Source organism: Oncorhynchus mykiss, chromosome 14 (assembly GCF_057628025.1).
Source record: "Oncorhynchus mykiss isolate SJ-2025 chromosome 14, ASM5762802v1, whole genome shotgun sequence".
Classification (NCBI taxonomy): Eukaryota; Metazoa; Chordata; class Actinopteri; order Salmoniformes; family Salmonidae; genus Oncorhynchus; species Oncorhynchus mykiss.
The window spans coordinates 31,051,479-31,070,304 of NC_143035.1; the positions used below are offsets into that span (position 1 = coordinate 31,051,479).

General features: G+C 46.3%; 2 protein-coding genes across 3 annotated transcripts in view; both read right to left on the reverse strand.

Moving 5' to 3' along the window:
* Window positions 1–506: 506 nt before the first annotated feature.
* On the reverse strand, window positions 507–5,163 carry LOC110504604 (G protein-coupled receptor 151). The gene has a single exon (XM_021583364.3). It carries the CDS (start codon window positions 4,689–4,691, stop codon window positions 3,327–3,329), a length of 1,365 nt encoding a protein of 454 aa, XP_021439039.2. The 5' UTR covers window positions 4,692–5,163; the 3' UTR covers window positions 507–3,326.
* A 4,230-nt stretch (window positions 5,164–9,393) lies between these two features.
* Window positions 9,394–18,826, reverse strand: part of LOC118938717 (serine/threonine-protein phosphatase 2A 55 kDa regulatory subunit B beta isoform) — a 79,808-nt gene continuing 70,375 nt past the window's right edge. Inside the window, exons 4-10 of one of the 2 annotated variants that reach the window (XM_036943297.2) lie at window positions 17,955–18,067; window positions 13,520–13,697; window positions 13,115–13,279; window positions 11,716–11,885; window positions 11,097–11,188; window positions 10,836–10,959; window positions 9,394–10,059 (exon numbers count right to left, since the gene is read on the reverse strand). In XM_036943297.2, coding sequence (XP_036799192.1) covers window positions 9,904–10,059; window positions 10,836–10,959; window positions 11,097–11,188; window positions 11,716–11,885; window positions 13,115–13,279; window positions 13,520–13,697; window positions 17,955–18,067 — 998 coding nt within the window. In that variant the 3' untranslated portion in view covers window positions 9,394–9,903. The remainder of the gene's footprint in view (window positions 10,060–10,835; window positions 10,960–11,096; window positions 11,189–11,715; window positions 11,886–13,114; window positions 13,280–13,519; window positions 13,698–17,954; window positions 18,068–18,826) is intronic. The other variant, XM_036943296.2, reaches the window with a different exon arrangement.

The window sequence follows — 18,826 nt, forward strand, 5'->3', positions numbered from 1 at the left end:
TCCGTACCTCCGTATCCTAGCAACATCATCCACTGACCAGTGGTTATTGTTAAAGTCATTCTGAAGAGTACTGCCTGCACTGATGTCGTGGTGTCTTTGATGGTCACACTCTGACATCCTTGGTCCAACTAATTCAATAGGACAAAACATGGAAATGTTACATAAATGAAGCACAGGGTCAATGTTATATATCACTTTAATGTAAACAACCTTTTTTACAAGCACATATCATTACAAAACCACTTCAAATAGGAGAATAAAACACTGATACCTGTAACAGTAACATCAAATGCTGTTCAATAGCGTACGTAAATGCACTTACTGGTTCCTAAAGTTGATTTCTTTTTCTATGTTGTTGCTGAATCAAATCATAACAGGCTTATGTAGAGTTTATTTTGTAACTCTTTGTGGTATTTACAAAGGACATTACTGTTGGTCATTACTTCAAGGATAAGTAGAATACCTACAATATATATATATATATATATATATATATATATATATATATATATATATATACAAAAACAGGTTTTTAGAAATGTTTGCAAATTTATTACAAATGTATTTATAAAAAACGGAAATATCACATTTACATAAGTATTGAGGCCCTTTACTCAGCACTTTGTTGAAGCACCTTTGGCAGTGATTACAGCCTTGAGTCTTCTTGGGTATGACACTACAAGCTTGGCACACTTGTATTTGGGGAGTTTCTCCCATTCTTCTCTGCAGATCCTCTCAAGCTCTGTCAGGTTGGATGGGGAGCGTCACGGCACAGCTATTTTCAGGTCTCTCAAGAGATGTTTGATCAGGTTCAAGTCCGACCTCTGGTTGGGCCACTCAAGGACATTCAGAGACTTGTCCCGAAGCTACTCCTGCATTGTCTTGGCTGTGTGCTTAGGGTCGTTGTCCTGTTGGAAGGTGAACCTTCGCCCCAGGCTCAGGTCCTAAACTTCATCAAGGATCTCTCTGTAATTTGCTGCATCTTTCCCTCGATCCTGACTAGGCTCCCAGTACTTGCCACTGAAAAATATCTCCACAGCATGATGCTGGAGTACACCTGAGGACCTTCAATGCTGCAGACATTTTTTGGTACCCAAAGGTTTGTGCCTTTCCAAATCAGGTCCAATCAAATTAATTTACCACATGTGTACTCCAATCAAGATGTAGAAACATCTCAAAGATGATCAATCTTTTATTTTTAATACATTTGCAAACATTTCTAAAAACTCCTTTTTTTTCCGCTTTGTCATTATGGGGTATTGTGTGTAGATTGATGAGTATATAAATATATATATATATATTAATCAAAAAGGTGTTAAACAAATCAAAATATATCCTAGATTTGAGATTCTTCAAAGTAGCCACCCTTTGCCTTGATGAAAGCTTTGCACACTCTAGGCATTCTCTCAACCAGCTTCATGAGGTAGTCACCTGGAATGCATTTCAATTAACAGGTGTGCCTTATTGTAAGTTAATTTGTGGAATTTCTTTCCTTCTTAATGTGTTTGAGCCAATCTGTAGTTGTGTTGTGACAAGATAGGGAAAGTATACAGAAGATAGCCCTATTTGGTAAAAGACCAAGTCCATATTATGGCAAGAACAGCTCAAATAAGCAAAGAGAAATGACAGTCCATCATTACTTCAAGACATGAAGATCAGTCAATCCAAAAAATTTCAAGAACTTTGAAAGTTTCTTCAAGTGCAGTCGCAAAAAAACATCATGAGGTGCAGTTATGATGAAACTGGCTCTCATGAGGACCAACACAGGAAAGGAAGACCCAGAGTTACCTCTGCTGCAGAGGATAAATTCATTAGAGTTAACTGCACCTCAGACTGCAGCCCAAATAAATGTTTCACAGAGTTCATGTAACAGACACATCTCAACATCAACAGTTCAGAGGTGACTGTGTGAATCAGGCCTTTATGGTCGAATTGTTGCAAAGAAACCACTACTAAAGGACACCAATAATAAGAAGAGACTTGCTTGGGCCAAGAAACACGAGCAATGGATGTTTGACCGGTGGAAATCTGTCCTTTGGTCTAAATTTGAGATTTTTGGTTCCAACCGCTGTGTCTTTGTGAGACACAGAGTAGGTGAACGGATGATCTCAGCACGTGTGGTTCCCATCATGAAGTATGGAGGAGGAGGTGTAACAGTATGGGGATGCTTTTCTGGTGACACTGTCTGTGATTTATTTAGGATTCAAGGCACACTTAAACAGCAGGCTACCACAGCATTCTGCAGCAATATGCCATCCCACCTGGTCTGCGTTTAGTGGGACTATCATTTGTTTTTCCACAGGACAATGACCCAAAATACACCTCCAGGTTGTGTGTGTAAGGGCTATTTGACCTGGGTCTCCACAATCACCAGACCTCAACCCAAATGAGATGGTTTGGGAGGAGTTAGACCGCAGAGGGAAGGAAAAGCAGCCAACATGTGCTCAGCATTTGTGTGAACTCTTTCAAGATTGTCAGAAAAGCATTCTCCATGAATCTGGTTGAGAAAATGCAAAGAGTGTGCAAAGCCTGTCATCAAGGCAAAGGGTGGCTACTTTGAAGAATTTAAAATCTAAAATATGTTATGATTTGTTTAACACTTTTTGTGTTACTACATGATTCCATATGTGTTATTTCGTAATTCTGAAGTCTTCACCATTATTGTACAATGTAGAAAATAGTCAAAATAAAGAAAAACCCTTGAATGAGTAGGTGTCCAAAACTTTGATTGGTACTGTATTTATATATATATATATATATATAAACACATCTACAGTGAAATATAACAAAGTATTATTTTTTTAACAATAGTCAACATGACAACAATAACCAATGTATCCCATCAAGCAATATCATAAACACAGTTGAATGAATACCAACCATTGTCTCGTGTGTTGACTCCTGTGTTGACGCCTGGGTTGACTCCTGCGTTGACTGATCTTCAGTCCAGTGAGGTATAATCAAATGTCAGTCCATTACAGCTGCAGATATAGTCGCTGTGTGTGTTGTTTGAAGGTTGTTTGAACGCTGTGGAGCTAGCTGAGAGGAAGAGAGAGGGGAGGCTTACTGGCTGGTCTCGATGCTAAATAGTGTATCAGGCATCATTGAGGCAGTGTGCAACAACTCTCAAACAACCTTTTGCTTAAAAATCACTGGTGGTGGTGGGTAACACAATTTGATCACAAAAACCACACAAGATAGACAGATACACAAAGCTCAGGGGTGAACAAGGACAGATGTAGCTGAATACTGAGTTGCCTTTTAGAACCCAAACTGTTTGTCAGTGTGTGTATCCTCTCCTTGCTTCCTTCCCTCACATCCTCTGTTCACTTCCTCCCCTCGGCTGGTGCTCCCTCCTGGTGCTCCCAGGGTATGGGATCATTCTCCTCTGTCATCGAGCCTGTCTCTCTTTCATGCCAGAACTGCTCCACATCCAGCAGTACGATCCCATCCCGGGGGCTCTCTCCCTCCGCATCCACCTCCTCCACCCCTCCCTGCTCCGCCTGGGGCTGGGGATCAACTCTAGTCTCCTGGGTAGGGATGGGGCCTAGGCTTCCGTCTCCTCCCTGCAGCTGGCCTGAGGTCTCTGGTCGTGGGCAAGGGGACAGGGGGGCGGTGGGTGCGTGGGGCCCGGGTTTGGGGTTTAGGTTGGACGGGGTGTGTTTACGAAGAGTAAGGCGCCTCCACAGACCCCTGTACCCCTCTGTGAACTCCTCCGACAGAGAGAGGACGATGATGGGGTTCACCAGGGAGAGAGAGAAGGTGAGGAGCAGGGCGGAGATGGAGAAGAGGAGAGGGGGAGAGAAGACGACAAAGGGTTCTTCCTCTCTCGGTCCCTGTGCCTCTCGCTCCGCGGCGTGCCTCTCCCACACCCAGACCACCCACTGCGGCAGCCACAGCATCGCCATGGCTACCGTCAGACTGAACAACATCAGCGTGAGCTTCCTGGATCTGATCTGCGTTCGGAGGTTCTGGGTCTTACTACAGCGCCGCTGGCACCGCCCATACGCCCACCAGAAATACAGCAGGGCAAAACTCAAAGGGGCGCAGAACACACCGAGGGGGTACGCCTTGACGTAGACCGACATGAAGTCCTGCGCTTCGGGGGGAACCACCTGCACACACACCAGCCCCCGGGTCTCTCTCTGCAGTGAGGAGAACAGCCAGGTAGGGATGGGAGCGGAGCAGGCAGACAGCCAGAGGAACCACATCACCAATAGGATGGAGCGTAGACGGATGCTGACCTGTTTAGTCGGGTTAGAGACGTAACGGTAACAAGCCTTAGCCAACACCGCTACGGTAAAACTCTTCGCAGCCATGCAGCTCTGCAGGAACCAATCACAGGTCTTGCACACTGCCCAGCCAAGCGTCCAGGTGGGTTTGGAGAAGGCGGCGGCACGGAACGGGAGGGCGAACGCCAGGACAAGGCCGTCGGCAAACATCAGGTTGAGGATGAGAGCATTGATGAGGGAGAGTTTCCCACGGTGAGCGTTGGAGATCAGGATGCCCATGGCTGTGAGAGTACCGGCCAGCCCAAGGACACAGATCACCCCCAGAATGACAGGCACAAGGACATGCAGCTCGCCTGGATCCAGGTGCTCGTAGGAACCACGCTCTATGACCGAAGGACGAAGTCGGTCCACAGTCGAGCTATTAGCAGTGGATACGTTCACCCCTGGCAGTTTATCCATCTCAGAAGAAACAGGCGGTGGAGAGAGAAGGCTTAGACTTGTCTTTTTATGTAGAGAATAGTATATTGAAAGCCGACTTAATACAAGAAGCCTACTCCGATGGAAATGAAAACTGCTGGAAAAATGGACTTATAAAAAAGACTGACTACTCGAAAAAAAGTATTTTGAGAAAAATATTTTCAAAGATTAAACAACAAACAAGTGAATGGATCTATCTCGTTCTAAAACTCAACTCCTGATTGTAGCCTAATCTGCTTGTCAAAAATCGATTTGCTTCCAGACACTCCTGTCCTGTCTGTTTGTCTCCTGATGGGTTTATCCGCGTTTATAAAGGCTGCAGTTTGATTGACAGTTGCCATCCCCAGCTGAATAAACTGCGCGAAACTCCCCGGGCCAATTAGAACGCTGTACCTTTTCCAACTGTACTCAACAGGCGCTGCGCTGCACGACGTAGCGATTCAGTCCCCAGTGCATCAAATTAAACACGACTTTCTAATTTGGAGCGACAGCAGGCGAGTTTGACGCTGTGAATTAATCATCTCTGTCTTGCCTCGGACTAGAAGACCAAGAGCCAGTGTGAGTAATAAACCCAACAGGTAATATCCATGTATAGGCCTTTACTATGTCTAAGACTATGGTTCATATAATATTTCCTCAAAATGTGTGAACACGTTATTATTTCTTCAAAATGTCTTAAACTGTCGACTCAGAATCATCATTTCTCTTTTTGGAATAGCCTGAAAATAAAGATTTGTGTCCCCTAAATTAGTTTAATTTGCAACAACAACAAAAATAACTTAATCTAAATGTATGTTTATCATAGTGATTATTATTTACAATATAAGATAGGAGAACGTCACACGAGGAAGACCAGCAAGACATTCTTGGCTTGTCTTTTGTCCAGATGAGGGCGCTCTTCATCTTTCAAACACCACTACCACTACTTCTACACTGAGCAGTTCTATGAACAGTGAACACAATGGAAAATACACCCATACATTTGATTACGGATCTATTACAACTACAAAAAAAGACAGAAAATGCATGCTTAAACTTGCACAAACCTTTTTATTCAAAAGAATTCTAGTAAGCGCCAGGACTGCATGGTAAATGACTTGCATTTCATTACATTCTGAGCCATACAAACTGTTTGTTTCAAAACTGAATTTGTTTAGAAGACATTACTTTGTAAAGGAATCATAGAGTTCCTCACTAATGGCACCCCATTTCCTGTAATGTGCACTGTGTTTGACCATGGGAATAGGGTGCCATTTGGGATGAACAGATAGCTAAAAGTCCCTGATATCATTGATGCCTTATCACTGGATGTTCGGCTTGAAGACATGATACCATCCTCTCTCGTTGGAAACTGCCAGCTTGAAGTAGTCTGTTGGCACAGATCTAGGATCAGCTTCCCCTTCCCCAATTCTAACCTTCCCTTAGAGGGAAAAACACAAAACTGACCTAAGATCAGCATTTAGGGGCAACTTCATCCTACCCCTGGTTACAGAAGAGCCATGTCTGTATATCTACGGATATATTCGGAGTAGGGCCCAGAGGTGTTTCTCATGGAGTGGCTTGATTAGGGAAAACTCTGGTTATGAGACACAGAACCGGCTGTCTTTTACTGTGTTATAATATGACCATAGCTGCGGGAAGTAGTTTGGTCGTGGGGGTGCTGAGATTATTCTTTTTTGTGTCTTGTCATTTAGCTGGTCATATTAATACACTGCATGGTAAGACTACTGCGGAGTGGTCCAATCAGGGACATGCATAAACATCCCATGAATGATAAATGTGCAGTCGGTTGCTAACGTGAAGTGATAAAGTAAAACATGATGAATTCAAGTACTTCTAACTGGGAAGTTACATTTGCTTAGCTTTTTTCCCCTATGTTAATATTTTTGGGTAAAAAACATTCACACTTGTATTGTTTTCACCATCCTCCTCATCCTCCCCCCCCTCCTCATCCTCCTCATCCTCCCCCCCTCCTCATCCTCCTCATCCTCCCCCCCTCCTCATCCTCCCCACCCTCCCCATCCTCCTCATCCTCCCCATCCTAATCCCCACCCTACCCATCCTCCTCATCCTCCCCATCCTCCTCATCCTCCCCCCTCCTCATTCTCTCCACCCTCCCCATCCTCCTCATCCTCCCCATCCTAATCCCCACCCTACCCATCCTCCTCATCCTCCCCATTCTCCTCATCCACCCCACCTTCCTCATCCTCCCCATCCTCCTCATCCTCCCCACCCTCCCCATCCTCCTCATCCTCCCCAACCCTCCTCATCCTCCCCCACCCTCCTCATCCTCCCCATCCTCCTCCATCCTCCTCATCCTCCCCACCCTCCTCATCCTCCTCATCCTCCCCACCCTCCTCATTCTCCCCACCCTCCTCATCCTCCCCACCCTCCTCATCCTCCCCACCCTCCTCATCCTCCTCATCCTCCCCACCCTCCTCATCCTCCCCACCCTCCTCATCCTCCCCACCCTCCTCATCCTCCTCATCCTCATCCTCCCCACCCTCCCCCACCCCACATCAACCCTGCATAAGAAAAAATAAGGCACCACAGCTTCAAAAACAGAATCATTGACAAGAAAAAGAAACTCACAGAAAAAAACGACATAATTAAATAAAATAAAAACATCGATCTGGCCTCAAAGAGGCCTAATCACATCATTCACATTATTAAAGACAGTCTCACGCCAGAGACAGGCTGAAACATCCATACTGTTAGACTGTATTTGTCCCAATATCCACAGCATACTATCTAAGACATTGGTTTACAGTCAGTGGTATGCAAGTGAGGATACTGTGAGACAGACCCCCTTCAGTGCTATAATGAAGGTTCAGTTAGTTGTCTAACAGTTATGTCCATGTCCAGTGGCCTCCTGTCTAAACCTCCAGATGGGATGGGAAAGATCTGGCCTGATGGCTGGAGAGGACAGGAGGACAGGAGGAAAGAGGGTTGGAGATACTTTTTTAGCCTCCATAAATGTCTGTGTTCTCGAAAAAGTGTCCTCTCACATCTTGCAACCGAAACAAAATGGCACCTGGTCAGACAGCGTTCTGCTACGTCTCTGTTCATCTCAGTTCATGTGTGACTCCAGTCTAGTCAAGTCCAGTCTTACTCTGGTTGCATCACAACGCTCCAGCGCTCCTTCATGTGTCATCCAAATGAATAAATAAAACAGTTAACTGAAGGCCACGGAGAGGCTTGTTCAGGCCAGAGCAGGCGGCTAGCTTCATTCCACTCAGGACTAGAAGAATCATCTGTCTTCATCTTTAACTTTATCCAGGCTGAACACTGCCACATTCGGAGCGGGAATTCTCAAGTGTGTTCTAGAAATTCCTATTCCGGGAATTCCAGCATTCCCTCCAGCCATATCTGGCTTACAGCAACAAGGCAGGCAAGAGGAGAGGAGGAGGAATGGAGTGGAGATAGAGAGACAAGAGGAGAGGAGGAGGAATGGAGTGGAGATAGAGAGACAAGAGGAGAGGAGGAGGAATGGAGCCGGAGATAGAGAGACAAGAGGAGATGAGGAGGAATGGAGGGGAGATAGAGAGACAAGAGGAGAAGAGGAGGAATGGAGGGGAGATAGAGAGACAAGAGGAGAGGAATGGAGGGGAGATAGAGAGACAAGAGGAGCGTAGGAGGAATGGAGGGGAGATAGAGAGACAAGAGGAGAGGAGGAGGAACGCTTAGTGAAGAGATAAACAAACATCCATTTCTCTTTCTCTCTCGTTTCCTCCATTCCTCTCCTCTTGTCTCTCTATCTCCCCTCCATTCCTCTCCTCTTGTCTCTCTATCTCCCCTCCATTCCTCCTCTTCTCCTCTTGTCTCTCTATCTCCCCTCCATTCCTCCTCATCTCCTCATGTCTCTCTATCTCCCCTCCATTCCTCTCCTCATCTCTCTATCTCCCCTCCATTCCTCTCCTCGTGTCTCTCTAACCCCTCCATTCCTCTCCTCATCTCTCTATCTCCCCTCCATTCCTATCCTCACGTCTCTCTATCTCCCCTCCATTCCTCTCCTCTTGTCTCTCTATCTCCCCTCCATTCCTCTCCTCGTGTCTCTCTATCTCCCCTCCATTCCTCTCCTCATCTCTCTAACCCCTCCATTCCTCTCGCCTCTCTATCTCCCCTCCATTCCTCTCCTCTTGTCTCTCTATCTCCCCTCCATTCCTCTCCTCATCTCTCTATCTCCCCTCCATTCCTCTCCTCATCTCTCTAACCCCTCCATTCCTCTCGCCTCTCTATCTCCCCTCCATTCCTCTCCTCTTGTCTCTCTATCTCCCCTCCATTCCTCTCCTCATCTCTCTATCTCCCCTCCATTCCTCTCCTCATCTCTCTAACCCCTCCATTCCTCTCGCCTCTCTATCTCCCCTCCATTCCTCTCCTCATGTCTCTCTATCTCCCCTCCATTCCTCTCCTCATCTCTCTAACCCCTCCATTCCTCTCCTCATCTCTCTAACCCCTCCTCTCCTCTCCTCATCTCTCTAACCCCTCCATTCCTCTCCTCATCTCTCTAACCCCTCCATTCCTCTCGCCTCTCTATCTCCCCTCCATTCCTCTCCTCTTGTCTCTCTATCTCCCCTCCATTCCTCTCCTCATCTCTCTATCTCCCCTCCATTCCTCTCCTCATCTCTCTAACCCCTCCATTCCTCTCGCCTCTCTATCTCCCCTCCATTCCTCTCCTCGTGTCTCTCTATCTCCCCTCCATTCCTCTCCTCATCTCTCTAACCCCTCCATTCCTCTCGCCTCTCTATCTCCCCTCCATTCCTCTCCTCATCTCTCTATCTCCCCTCCATTCCTCTCCTCATCTCTCTAACCCCTCCATTCCTCTCCTCATCTCTCTAACCCCTCCATGCCTCTCCTCATCTCTCTAACCCCTCCATTCCTCTCCTCATCTCTCTAACCCCTCCATTCCTCTCCTCATCTCTCTAACCCCTCCATTCCTCTCCTCATCTCTCTAACCCCTCCATTCCTCTCCTCATGTCTCTCTATCTCCCCTCCATTCCTCTCCTCTTGTCTCTCTATCTCCCCTCCATTCCTCTCCTCATGTCTCTCTATCTCCCCTCCATTCCTCTCCTCATCTCTCTAACCCCTCCATTCCTCTCCTCATCTCTCTAACCCCTCCATTCCTCTCCTCATCTCTCTAACCCCTCCATTCCTCTCGCCTCTCTATCTCCACTCCATCCTTTTCCTCTTCTGCCTAGGTGACCTTGTCCTGGAAGATGTAGAGGTTGTTACTGGCTGCCACGGCGATGATGTTTTCCTGTGGGTGCCAGGCGGAGTGGAGGATCTTCTTACTGAAGTCCAGACTGTCAACAGTCACCTCGTCTTTACGACGCTTCCCACCCACACACACCTATAGAGGAAGAGAGGAGAGGAGGTGAGAAGAGGAGGTGAGGAGAGGAGGTGAGGAGAGGTGAGGATGGTTGAGGAGAGGAGATGAGGAGAGGTGAGATGAGGAGAGGAGGTGAGGAGTTGAGGAGAGGAGGTGAGGAGAGGAGAGGAGAGGAGGTGAGGAGAGGTGAGGAGGTGAGGAGAGGTGAGGATGGTTGAGGAGAGGAGATGAGGAGAGGTGAGATGAGGAGAGGAGGTGAGGAGTTGAGGAGAGGAGGTGAGGAGAGGAGATGTGAGGAGAGGAGGTGAGGAGAGGTGAGGAGGTGAGGAGAGGTGAGGATGGTTGAGGAGAGGAGAGGAGGTGAGGAGAGGTGAGGAGGTGAGGAGAGGAGGTGAGGAGATGTGAGGAGGGGAGATGTGAGGAGAGGAGATGTGAGGAGAGGAGGTGAGGACAGGAGCGACTTCATGAGCACATACTAACACAGATTGTTAGTATTTCCTCCTCTTCAGTTTCACATAAAAAAAATCCTAACATTGGACATTTGCTAATCTTACACAAATCCATTAAAACAAATCCATCAATGGCCTAGGGTTGTCTAGCAGTCTGCACACATACCATGGCTTCCAATCTGGCCTCTGCTATTTCAGCACTCTATCTTTCACCTCTAACTCTCTCTATCCAATAACCATACAAAGACTTACAAAATATACCGCATAGAATCTTTTTTTGACATACCATCAACCCAAAAGAAAAGAGTTTTGGCACATATTTCATATGTAACTGTGTTACAGTATTACCTTGCGTGGTTTGAGGATGGCCCGGGGTTTGCTGTTCTCTCTGGAAGCCTCCAGAGTCACATCTTTCTTGGTGTTCCGATCAAACATCCGGAAGAAATTATTATAAGACCCCGTCATTATGACACTGGAGAGAGACAAGAGGAGATTGACACACAGACACACACACATACTGTACACACACACACACACACACACACACACACACACACACACACACACACACACACACACACACACACACACACACAAGATCACACTCACCTGTCTGACCCGTTCCAGACACACTCAAACTTGTCGAAGATGCAGTCGTTCTCGTACAGAGAACACAGCTTACCCCTCAGGTAATCATGGACCTGGGAACAAACAACAAGATCACTATTGTTACATTGTCACTGATATGAACGATGAAACTACCCTTCTGGAGAGCAAAGTGTTTAGATAAATCAAATCAAATGACATAGACAACCTCCCCATCACTCAACCCAATCATTCCCCCTGTCTTCCCTACCAATTACCCCAGGGAAGACTTACTGAACCCTGGATTCATCTGTAAGACTGATACTGGCTGTTAGTAAACCCCCCACAGTGACCCACAGTGACAGGTGACTCCCGGTCTACACTATCTGGTCAAAGACAGCCATACTGGGAAGGTCAGATCCTGTCAGGCGCAGAGTGATTGTGTCATCAGTCAGGCACGGGATGAACATGTCATCATGAAGCATGTCTAGGGTGTGAAGTAATCAAAAGTCAATCAATAGTCACACACACATGCACGCATCCACACACGGCTACACGCATGGCAAAACACACACAGCGTACACACACAGTGTACACACACACAGCGTACACACACAGCATACACACACACAGCGTACACTACCTGGTATGTCTGGACCGGTCTGGTCTCCATGTTGAGGTCCCACACCTTGACCGTCAGGTAGTCCCGTGTCATCAAGAAGCGCCCGCTGTGACTAAACTTGATGTCTGAGATGGAAGAGATGATCTCTGAGAAAAATGAACGAGTGGAGGGGTCCTCTGGCTCCTCAAAGACTGAGGGAGGGAGGGAGGGAGGGAGGGAGGGAGGGAGGGAGGGAGGGAGGGAGGGAGGGAAATTAACAGTTACACCACAGTAATAACAAGCTGAATTGAATGAATTCTCTGTCTGCTTGGTGTGTGTGTGTGTGTGTGTGTGTGTGTGTGTGTGTTTCTCCCCCTGCTATGTTGACACAGGGAGAACAGCTCTGTGTTGTGTCAGTGGGGAGTCTAACGAGGGATGAAAAACGAGGGGATAAAGGGATGAGGGAGAAAATAAAACAAATCAATGTCACGGCGCTGGGCTTACTGGAGTCCTGCTGGATTAACAGGTGGTATTCATCACAGGGCTGTGTGTGTGTGTGTGTGTGTGTGTGTGTGTGTGTGTGTGTGTGTGTGTGTGTGTGTGTGTGTGTGTGCGTGTGCGTGTGCGTGTGTACGGGTCAACAGTAGTACACTATATAGGGAATATGGACTCTGGTCAACAGTAGTACACTATATAGGGAATATGGACTCTGGTCAACAGTAGTACACTATATAGGGAATATGGACTCTGGTCAACAGTAGTACACTATATAGGGAATATGGACTCTGGTCAACAGTAGTACACTATATAGGGAATATGGACTCTGGTCAACAGTAGTACACTATATAGGGAATATGGACTCTGGGCAACAGTAGTACACTATATAGGGAATATGGACTCTGGTCAACAGTAGTACACTATATAGGGGATATGGACTCTGGTCAACAGTAGTACACTATATAGGGGATATGGACTCTGTTCAACAGTAGGACACTATATAGGGGATAGGGTGCCGTTTGGGAAGCAGCCATAGTATTTCCATTGGGAGGTATTTATTTAACATCTTACACCATCAAGCCTCAAGCTTAAATGTCAATGTATTCATTATTCATTTCCTTCGGAGGGATATGCATATTATCTGACGCTCCCAGAGACAGACAGGGGCTTTGAGACATTCCTTGTCTTGACTGGGAGAGAAGACAGACAGACAACCGTAGTGATGTTTGTGGTTATCAGTCCTAGCCATGCCATTGACTGTAGTAGGATAAAGGTTGGTTCAATCGAGACCGAGACAGAGACTTGACTTCCCTCCCTCTCTCCCTTCTTTTCTGAATCTATTTCCCCCTCCACAGATAGTGACATGGCTGTCACACCGTGCGCCATGTCTGAGTGGAGTGTGTGCGTGCGTGTTTGTCTGTGTGTTCCTGTTCCCAGTACTCACACTTGCAGTGTGTGTCGCAGAGCGCCTGTTTCCTCATGTCACAGAGTCGTACTGACCCTCTACTGCTGCTGTAAGCCAAGGTGTTGCACTGCTGAGGATGGAACTCCGCTGCTGTAATCACCTCCGTCAGATCCTCCATGTTACACGGCTTAATGTCCACGATGTCTGGGGAGGGGGAATGCTCAGGGAGAAATAACAGTTTTGGAGAACAACAGGATGTCACATTCAGTTAAATGTTTTGGATTGTTTATAGAGAAAGAGGAACAGAATACAGGCTTTAGCACTTGTTCCTAGGGGTCAAAGGTTATTAAAAGCAGCAGTCGGTAACCTATAAATGTTGTAGACAGATAAACTATGACAGAGGGTATGTTAGTATGGGGTTAAGGGGTAAAGGTGAAAGGATACTGAAGCTCTGGTCGGTGATCTCCAGGTTCCACAAGTTGACCCTGAGATCGTCGGTGGAGATGTAGGTCTGGAGGTCAGAGTTCACAGAGATGGAGTTGATGTGGTAGGTGTGGGCGTTACTGAACACACGCCGCGCTGTCGCCTCCACCATCAGATCTGTGTTCTGGAGTACAGGAACCTGGCAGGGAGGAAGGGAGGTATAACACAGTGCATATTTTCACATCACATGACTGACTCTTAAATATCAGAAAACTTAATTGCCTCACAGATCTTAGAATCTAAGACGGAGAGAACATTCACAGATTGACATCTCTTTCTATTTCCGTACACAGTGAAAGCCTGGTTCTATACAGCCATTAAGTCTCTGCTACACACATGCACATCTTTTCATATGGCTTCATGTACTGTATGTCTCCACTTTAATGTAGTGGTAGACTGCACAGCAGCATGCCTAGTGAGCTTAGGACTGAGGGGACAGGGATGGCCTGAGTGTACCACTGAGCCCTGCAGAGGAACTAGCTGTAATCCATTATGGTACAGTGCCTTGCGAAAGTATTCGGCCCCCTTGAACTTTGCGACCTTTTGCCACATTTCAGGCTTCAAACATAAAGATATAAAACTGTATTTTTTTGTGAAGAATCAACAACAAGTGGGACACAATCATGAAGTGGAACGACATTTATTGGATATTTCAAACTTTTTTAACAAATCAAAAACTGAAAAATTGGGCGTGTAAAATTATTCAGCCCCTTTACTTTCAGTGCAGCAAACTCTCTCCAGAAGTTCAGTGAGGATCTCTGAATGATCCAATGTTGACCTAAATGACTAATGATGATAAATACAATCCACCTGTGTGTAATCAAGCCTCCGTATAAATGCACCTGCACTGTGATAGTCTCAGAGGTCCGTTAAAAGCGCAGAGAGCATCATGAAGAACAAGGAACACACCTGGCAGGTCCGAGATACTGTTGTGAAGAAGTTTAAAGCCGGATTTGGATACAAAAAGATTTCCCAAGCTTTAAACATCCCAAGGAGCACTGTGCAAGCGATAATATTGAAATGGTAGGAGTATCAGACCACTGCAAATCTACCAAGACCTGGCCGTCCCTCTAAACTTTCAGCTCATACAAGGAGAAGACTGATCAGAGATGCAGCCAAGAGGCCCATGATCACTCTGCATGAACTGCAGAGATCTACAGCTGAGGTGGGAGACTCTGTCCATAGGACAACAATCAGTTGTATATTGCACAAATCTGGCCTTTATGGAAGCGTGGCAAGAAGAAAGCCATTTCTTAAAGATATCCATAAAAAGTGTCGTTTAAAGTTTGCCACAAGCCACCTGGGAGACACACCAAACATGTGGAAGAAGGTGCTCTGGTCAGATGAAACCAAAATTGAACTTTTTGGCAACAATGCAAAACGTTATGTTTGGCGTAAAAGCAACACAGCTGAACACACCATCCCCACTGTCAAACATGGTGGTGGCAGCATCATGGTTTGGGCCTGCTTTTCTTCAGCAGGGACAGGGAAGATGGTTAAAATTGATGGGAAGATGGATGGAGCCAAATACAGGACCATTCTGGAAGAAAACCTGATGGAGTCTGCAAAAGACCTGAGACTGGGACGGAGATTTGTCTTCCAACATGACAATGATCCAAAACATAAAGCAAAATCTACAATGGAATGGTTCAAAAATAAACATATCCAGGTGTTAGAATGGCCAAGTCAAAGTCCAGACCTGAATCCAATCGAGAATCTGTGGAAAGAACTGAAAACTGCTGTTCACAAATGCTCTCCATCCAACCTCACTGAGCTCGAGCTGTTTTGCAAGGAGAAATGGGAAAAAATGTCAGTCTCTCGATGTGCAAAACTGATAGAGACATACCCCAAGCGACTTACAGCTGTAATCGCAGCAAAAGGTGGCGCTACAAAGTATTAACTTTATAGGGCTGAATAATTTTGCACGCCCAATTTTTCAGTTTTTGATTTGTTAAAAAAGTTTGAAATATCCAATAAATGTCGTTCCACTTCATGATTGTGTCCCACTTGTTGTTGATTCTTCACAAAAAAATACAGTTTTATATCTTTATGTTTGAAGCCTGAAATGTGGCAAAATGTCGCAAAGTTCAAGGGGGCCGAATACTTTCGCAAGGCACTGTATATGACATACAGTATAGGAGGACATAGGAGGAGAAGCAGAGGAGATAGGAGAGAGAGAGAGAGAGACAGAGAGAGAGAGAGAGAGAGAGAGTACATTGTTACAGCATTGTATGTATATATATATAATTTGAAATTTGCAATGTCTTTATTGTTTTGAAACTTCTGTATGAGTAATGTTTACTGTACATTTGTATTGTTTATTTCACTTTTGTATATTATCTACCTCACTTGCTTTGGCAATGTTAACACATGTTTCCCATGCCAATAATTATTAGCCCCTTGAATTGAATTGAATTGAATTGAGAGAGAGAGAGAGGGAGATAGAGAGAGCGAGAGAGACAGAGGAGAGAGAGAGACAGAAAAAGAGAGAGAGAGAGAGAGAGAGAGAGACAGACAGAGACAGAGGAGAGAGGCCACTAATAGATGCACTGAACCGGGACTCTCTGTGTGAGAATTAAAGACCATGGTTGCCTGGGTGATGGGGTTGCAAAGAAAGGAGAGCGAAAGAGAGAGATGATCCATTTCATCGTATTCATCACAGTGCACATTTCGATCACTCTCTCACTCTCTCTCTGTCTCCTTCTTTCCCTGTCTCCCTATCTCCCTGTCTCCCTCTCTCCCTGTCTCCCTCTCTCCCTATCTCTCTGTCTCCCTATCTCCCTGTCTCCCTCTCTCCCTATCTCCCTGTCTTCCTGTCTCCCTGTCTCCCTCTCTCCCTGTCTCCCTCTCTCCCTATCTCTCTGTCTCCCTATCTCCCTGTCTTCCTGTCTCCCTGTCTCCCTGTCTTCCTGTCTCCCTGTCTCCCTATCTCCCTGTCTTCCTGTCTCCCTGTCTCCCTATCTCCCTGTCTCCTTCTTTCCCTGTCTCCCTATCTCCCTGTCTCCCTCTCTCCCTGTCTCCCTATCTCCCTGTCTTCCTGTCTCCCTATCTCCCTGTCTCCCTCTCTCCCTGTCTCCCTCTCTCCCTGTCTCCCTCTCTCCCTATCTCTCTGTCTCCCTATCTCCCTGTCTCCCTCTCTCCCTGTCTCCCTATCTCCCTGTCTTCCTGTCTCCCTCTCTCCCTGTCTCCCTCTCTCCCTATCTCTCTGTCTCCCTATCTCCCTGTCTTCCTGTCTCCCTGTCTCCCTGTCTTCCTGTCTCCCTGTCTCCCTATCTCCCTGTCTTCCTGTCTCCCTGTCTCCATATCTCCCTGTCTCCCTCTCTCCCTGTCTCCCTATCTCCCTGTCTTCCTGTCTCCCTATCTCCCTGTCTCCCTCTCTCCCTGCCTCCCTATCTCCCTGTCTTCCTGTCTCCCTGTCTCCCTATCTCCCTGTCTCCCTCTCTCCCTGTCTCCCTCTCTCCCTATCTCTCTGTCTCCCTCTCTCCCTATCTCTCTGTCTCCCTGTCTTCCTGTCTCCCTGTCTCCCTATCTCCCTGTCTCCCTGTCTTCCTGTCTCCCTCTCTCCCTGTCTTTCTGTCTCCCTCTCTCCCTGTCTCCCTCTCTCCCTGTCTTCCTGTCTCCCTGTCTTCCTGTCTCCCTGTCTCCCTCTCTCCCTGTCTCCCTAAAAACGGATTATTCTCTCAGTGATAAGGACCGAATGAGAAATGAGAAATACACCAGGCAATGTGCCATTTGGAATACCCAAAATTCAATGGGTTTACGCGGGAGAGCAATACTGTATATTACCAGAAGACTGGATTATAACCATTTGCTTTATACAGTATATTCCTCATTCATAAAGTATTATTGTCGGTGATATCAAACAACATTTCCTATTTGGAACCCTGAGAAAAATTAGATATTTACATCTTATTATTCTGCTCTTACATGTGTGTGTGTGTGTGTGTGCGTGTGTGTGTGTGTGCGTGCGCGTGCGTGTGTGTGCTTGCGTGTGTGTGTGTGTGTGTGTGTGCGTGTGTGCGTGCGTGTGTGTGTTTTGCAACCAGCTCTCACAGTCTCATGTCAGAATTAGACGTGTTTCTCAAACGTCACATTTCAAAGTGTTTAAGGTTTAGTTCAGGCATTAACACAGAATTCTTATAGTTAGGGATGAACTCTCATGGGTTAAGGTTTGGGAAAGGCTGACAACTAAAATATAAACAACTTTCTATTGCTGCGTTGAACTTAAGCCCTTCCTCCATCTCCGTCCACAAAGCCCTAGCAAAACCGAAACCTTCTTGACAGCGCTCACTGTTGCCCCTAGTGGCCAGTTTCCACGTCATCTCCCAACGTCCTCAGACATGGATGGATGTTGAGCACTGACTTGTATCATGGATGACCTGGCTGGTGTTCTCACCCGTAGTGAGGTGATTGTAGATGGGTCTCGGATTCGTCCGTCTTCATCCTTCAGGTTGTATCCCTCTGGTCGTCTGTCTCTCTCACTGATCTTCCAGAGCTTCACTGTCTTGTCTATACACACGCACACATACACACACACACACACACACACACACACACACACACACACACACACACACACACACACACACACACACACACACACAGGTGCACACCGAACACAAAGGGAGAGACAGAAACAGAGAGAAAATGAGAGAGTGAAAGAGAGAGAGATAATGAAGAGAGAGGAGAGAGAAAGAGAGAGAGAGAGATAGATAAAGAGAGAGAGAGAGAGAGGAGAGAGAGAGAGAGAGAGAGAGAGAGAGAGAGAATGAAGAGAGAGAGGAGAGAGAAAGAGAGAGAGAGAATGAAGAGAGAGAGGAGAGAGAAAGAGAGAGAGAGAGGAGAGAGAGAGAGATCATGAGAAAACAAAAAGATAATTACTTGACACATTGGAAAGAATTAACAAAAAAACAGAGCAAACTAGAATGCTATTTGGCCCTAAACAGAGAGTACACAGCGGCAGAATACCTGACCACTGTGACTGACCCAAAATTAAGGAAAGCTTTGACTATGTACAGACTCAGTGAGCATAGCCTTGCTATTGAGAAAGGCCGCCGTAGGCAGACATGGCTCTCAAGAGAAGACAGGCTATGTGCTCACTGCCCACAAAATGAGGTGGAAACTGAGCTGCACTTCCTAACCTCCTGCCCAATGTATGACCATATTAGAGAGACATATTTCCCTCAGATTACACAGATCCACAAAGAATTTGAAAACAAATCCAAATTTGAAAAACTCCCATATCTACTGGGTGAAATTCCACAGTGT

Excerpts from the sequence above, each read along its gene's own strand:
- LOC110504604 (XM_021583364.3), bottom strand. The coding sequence starts at position 4,691 with ATGGATAAACTGCCAGGGGTGAACGTATCCACTGCTAATAGCTCGACT.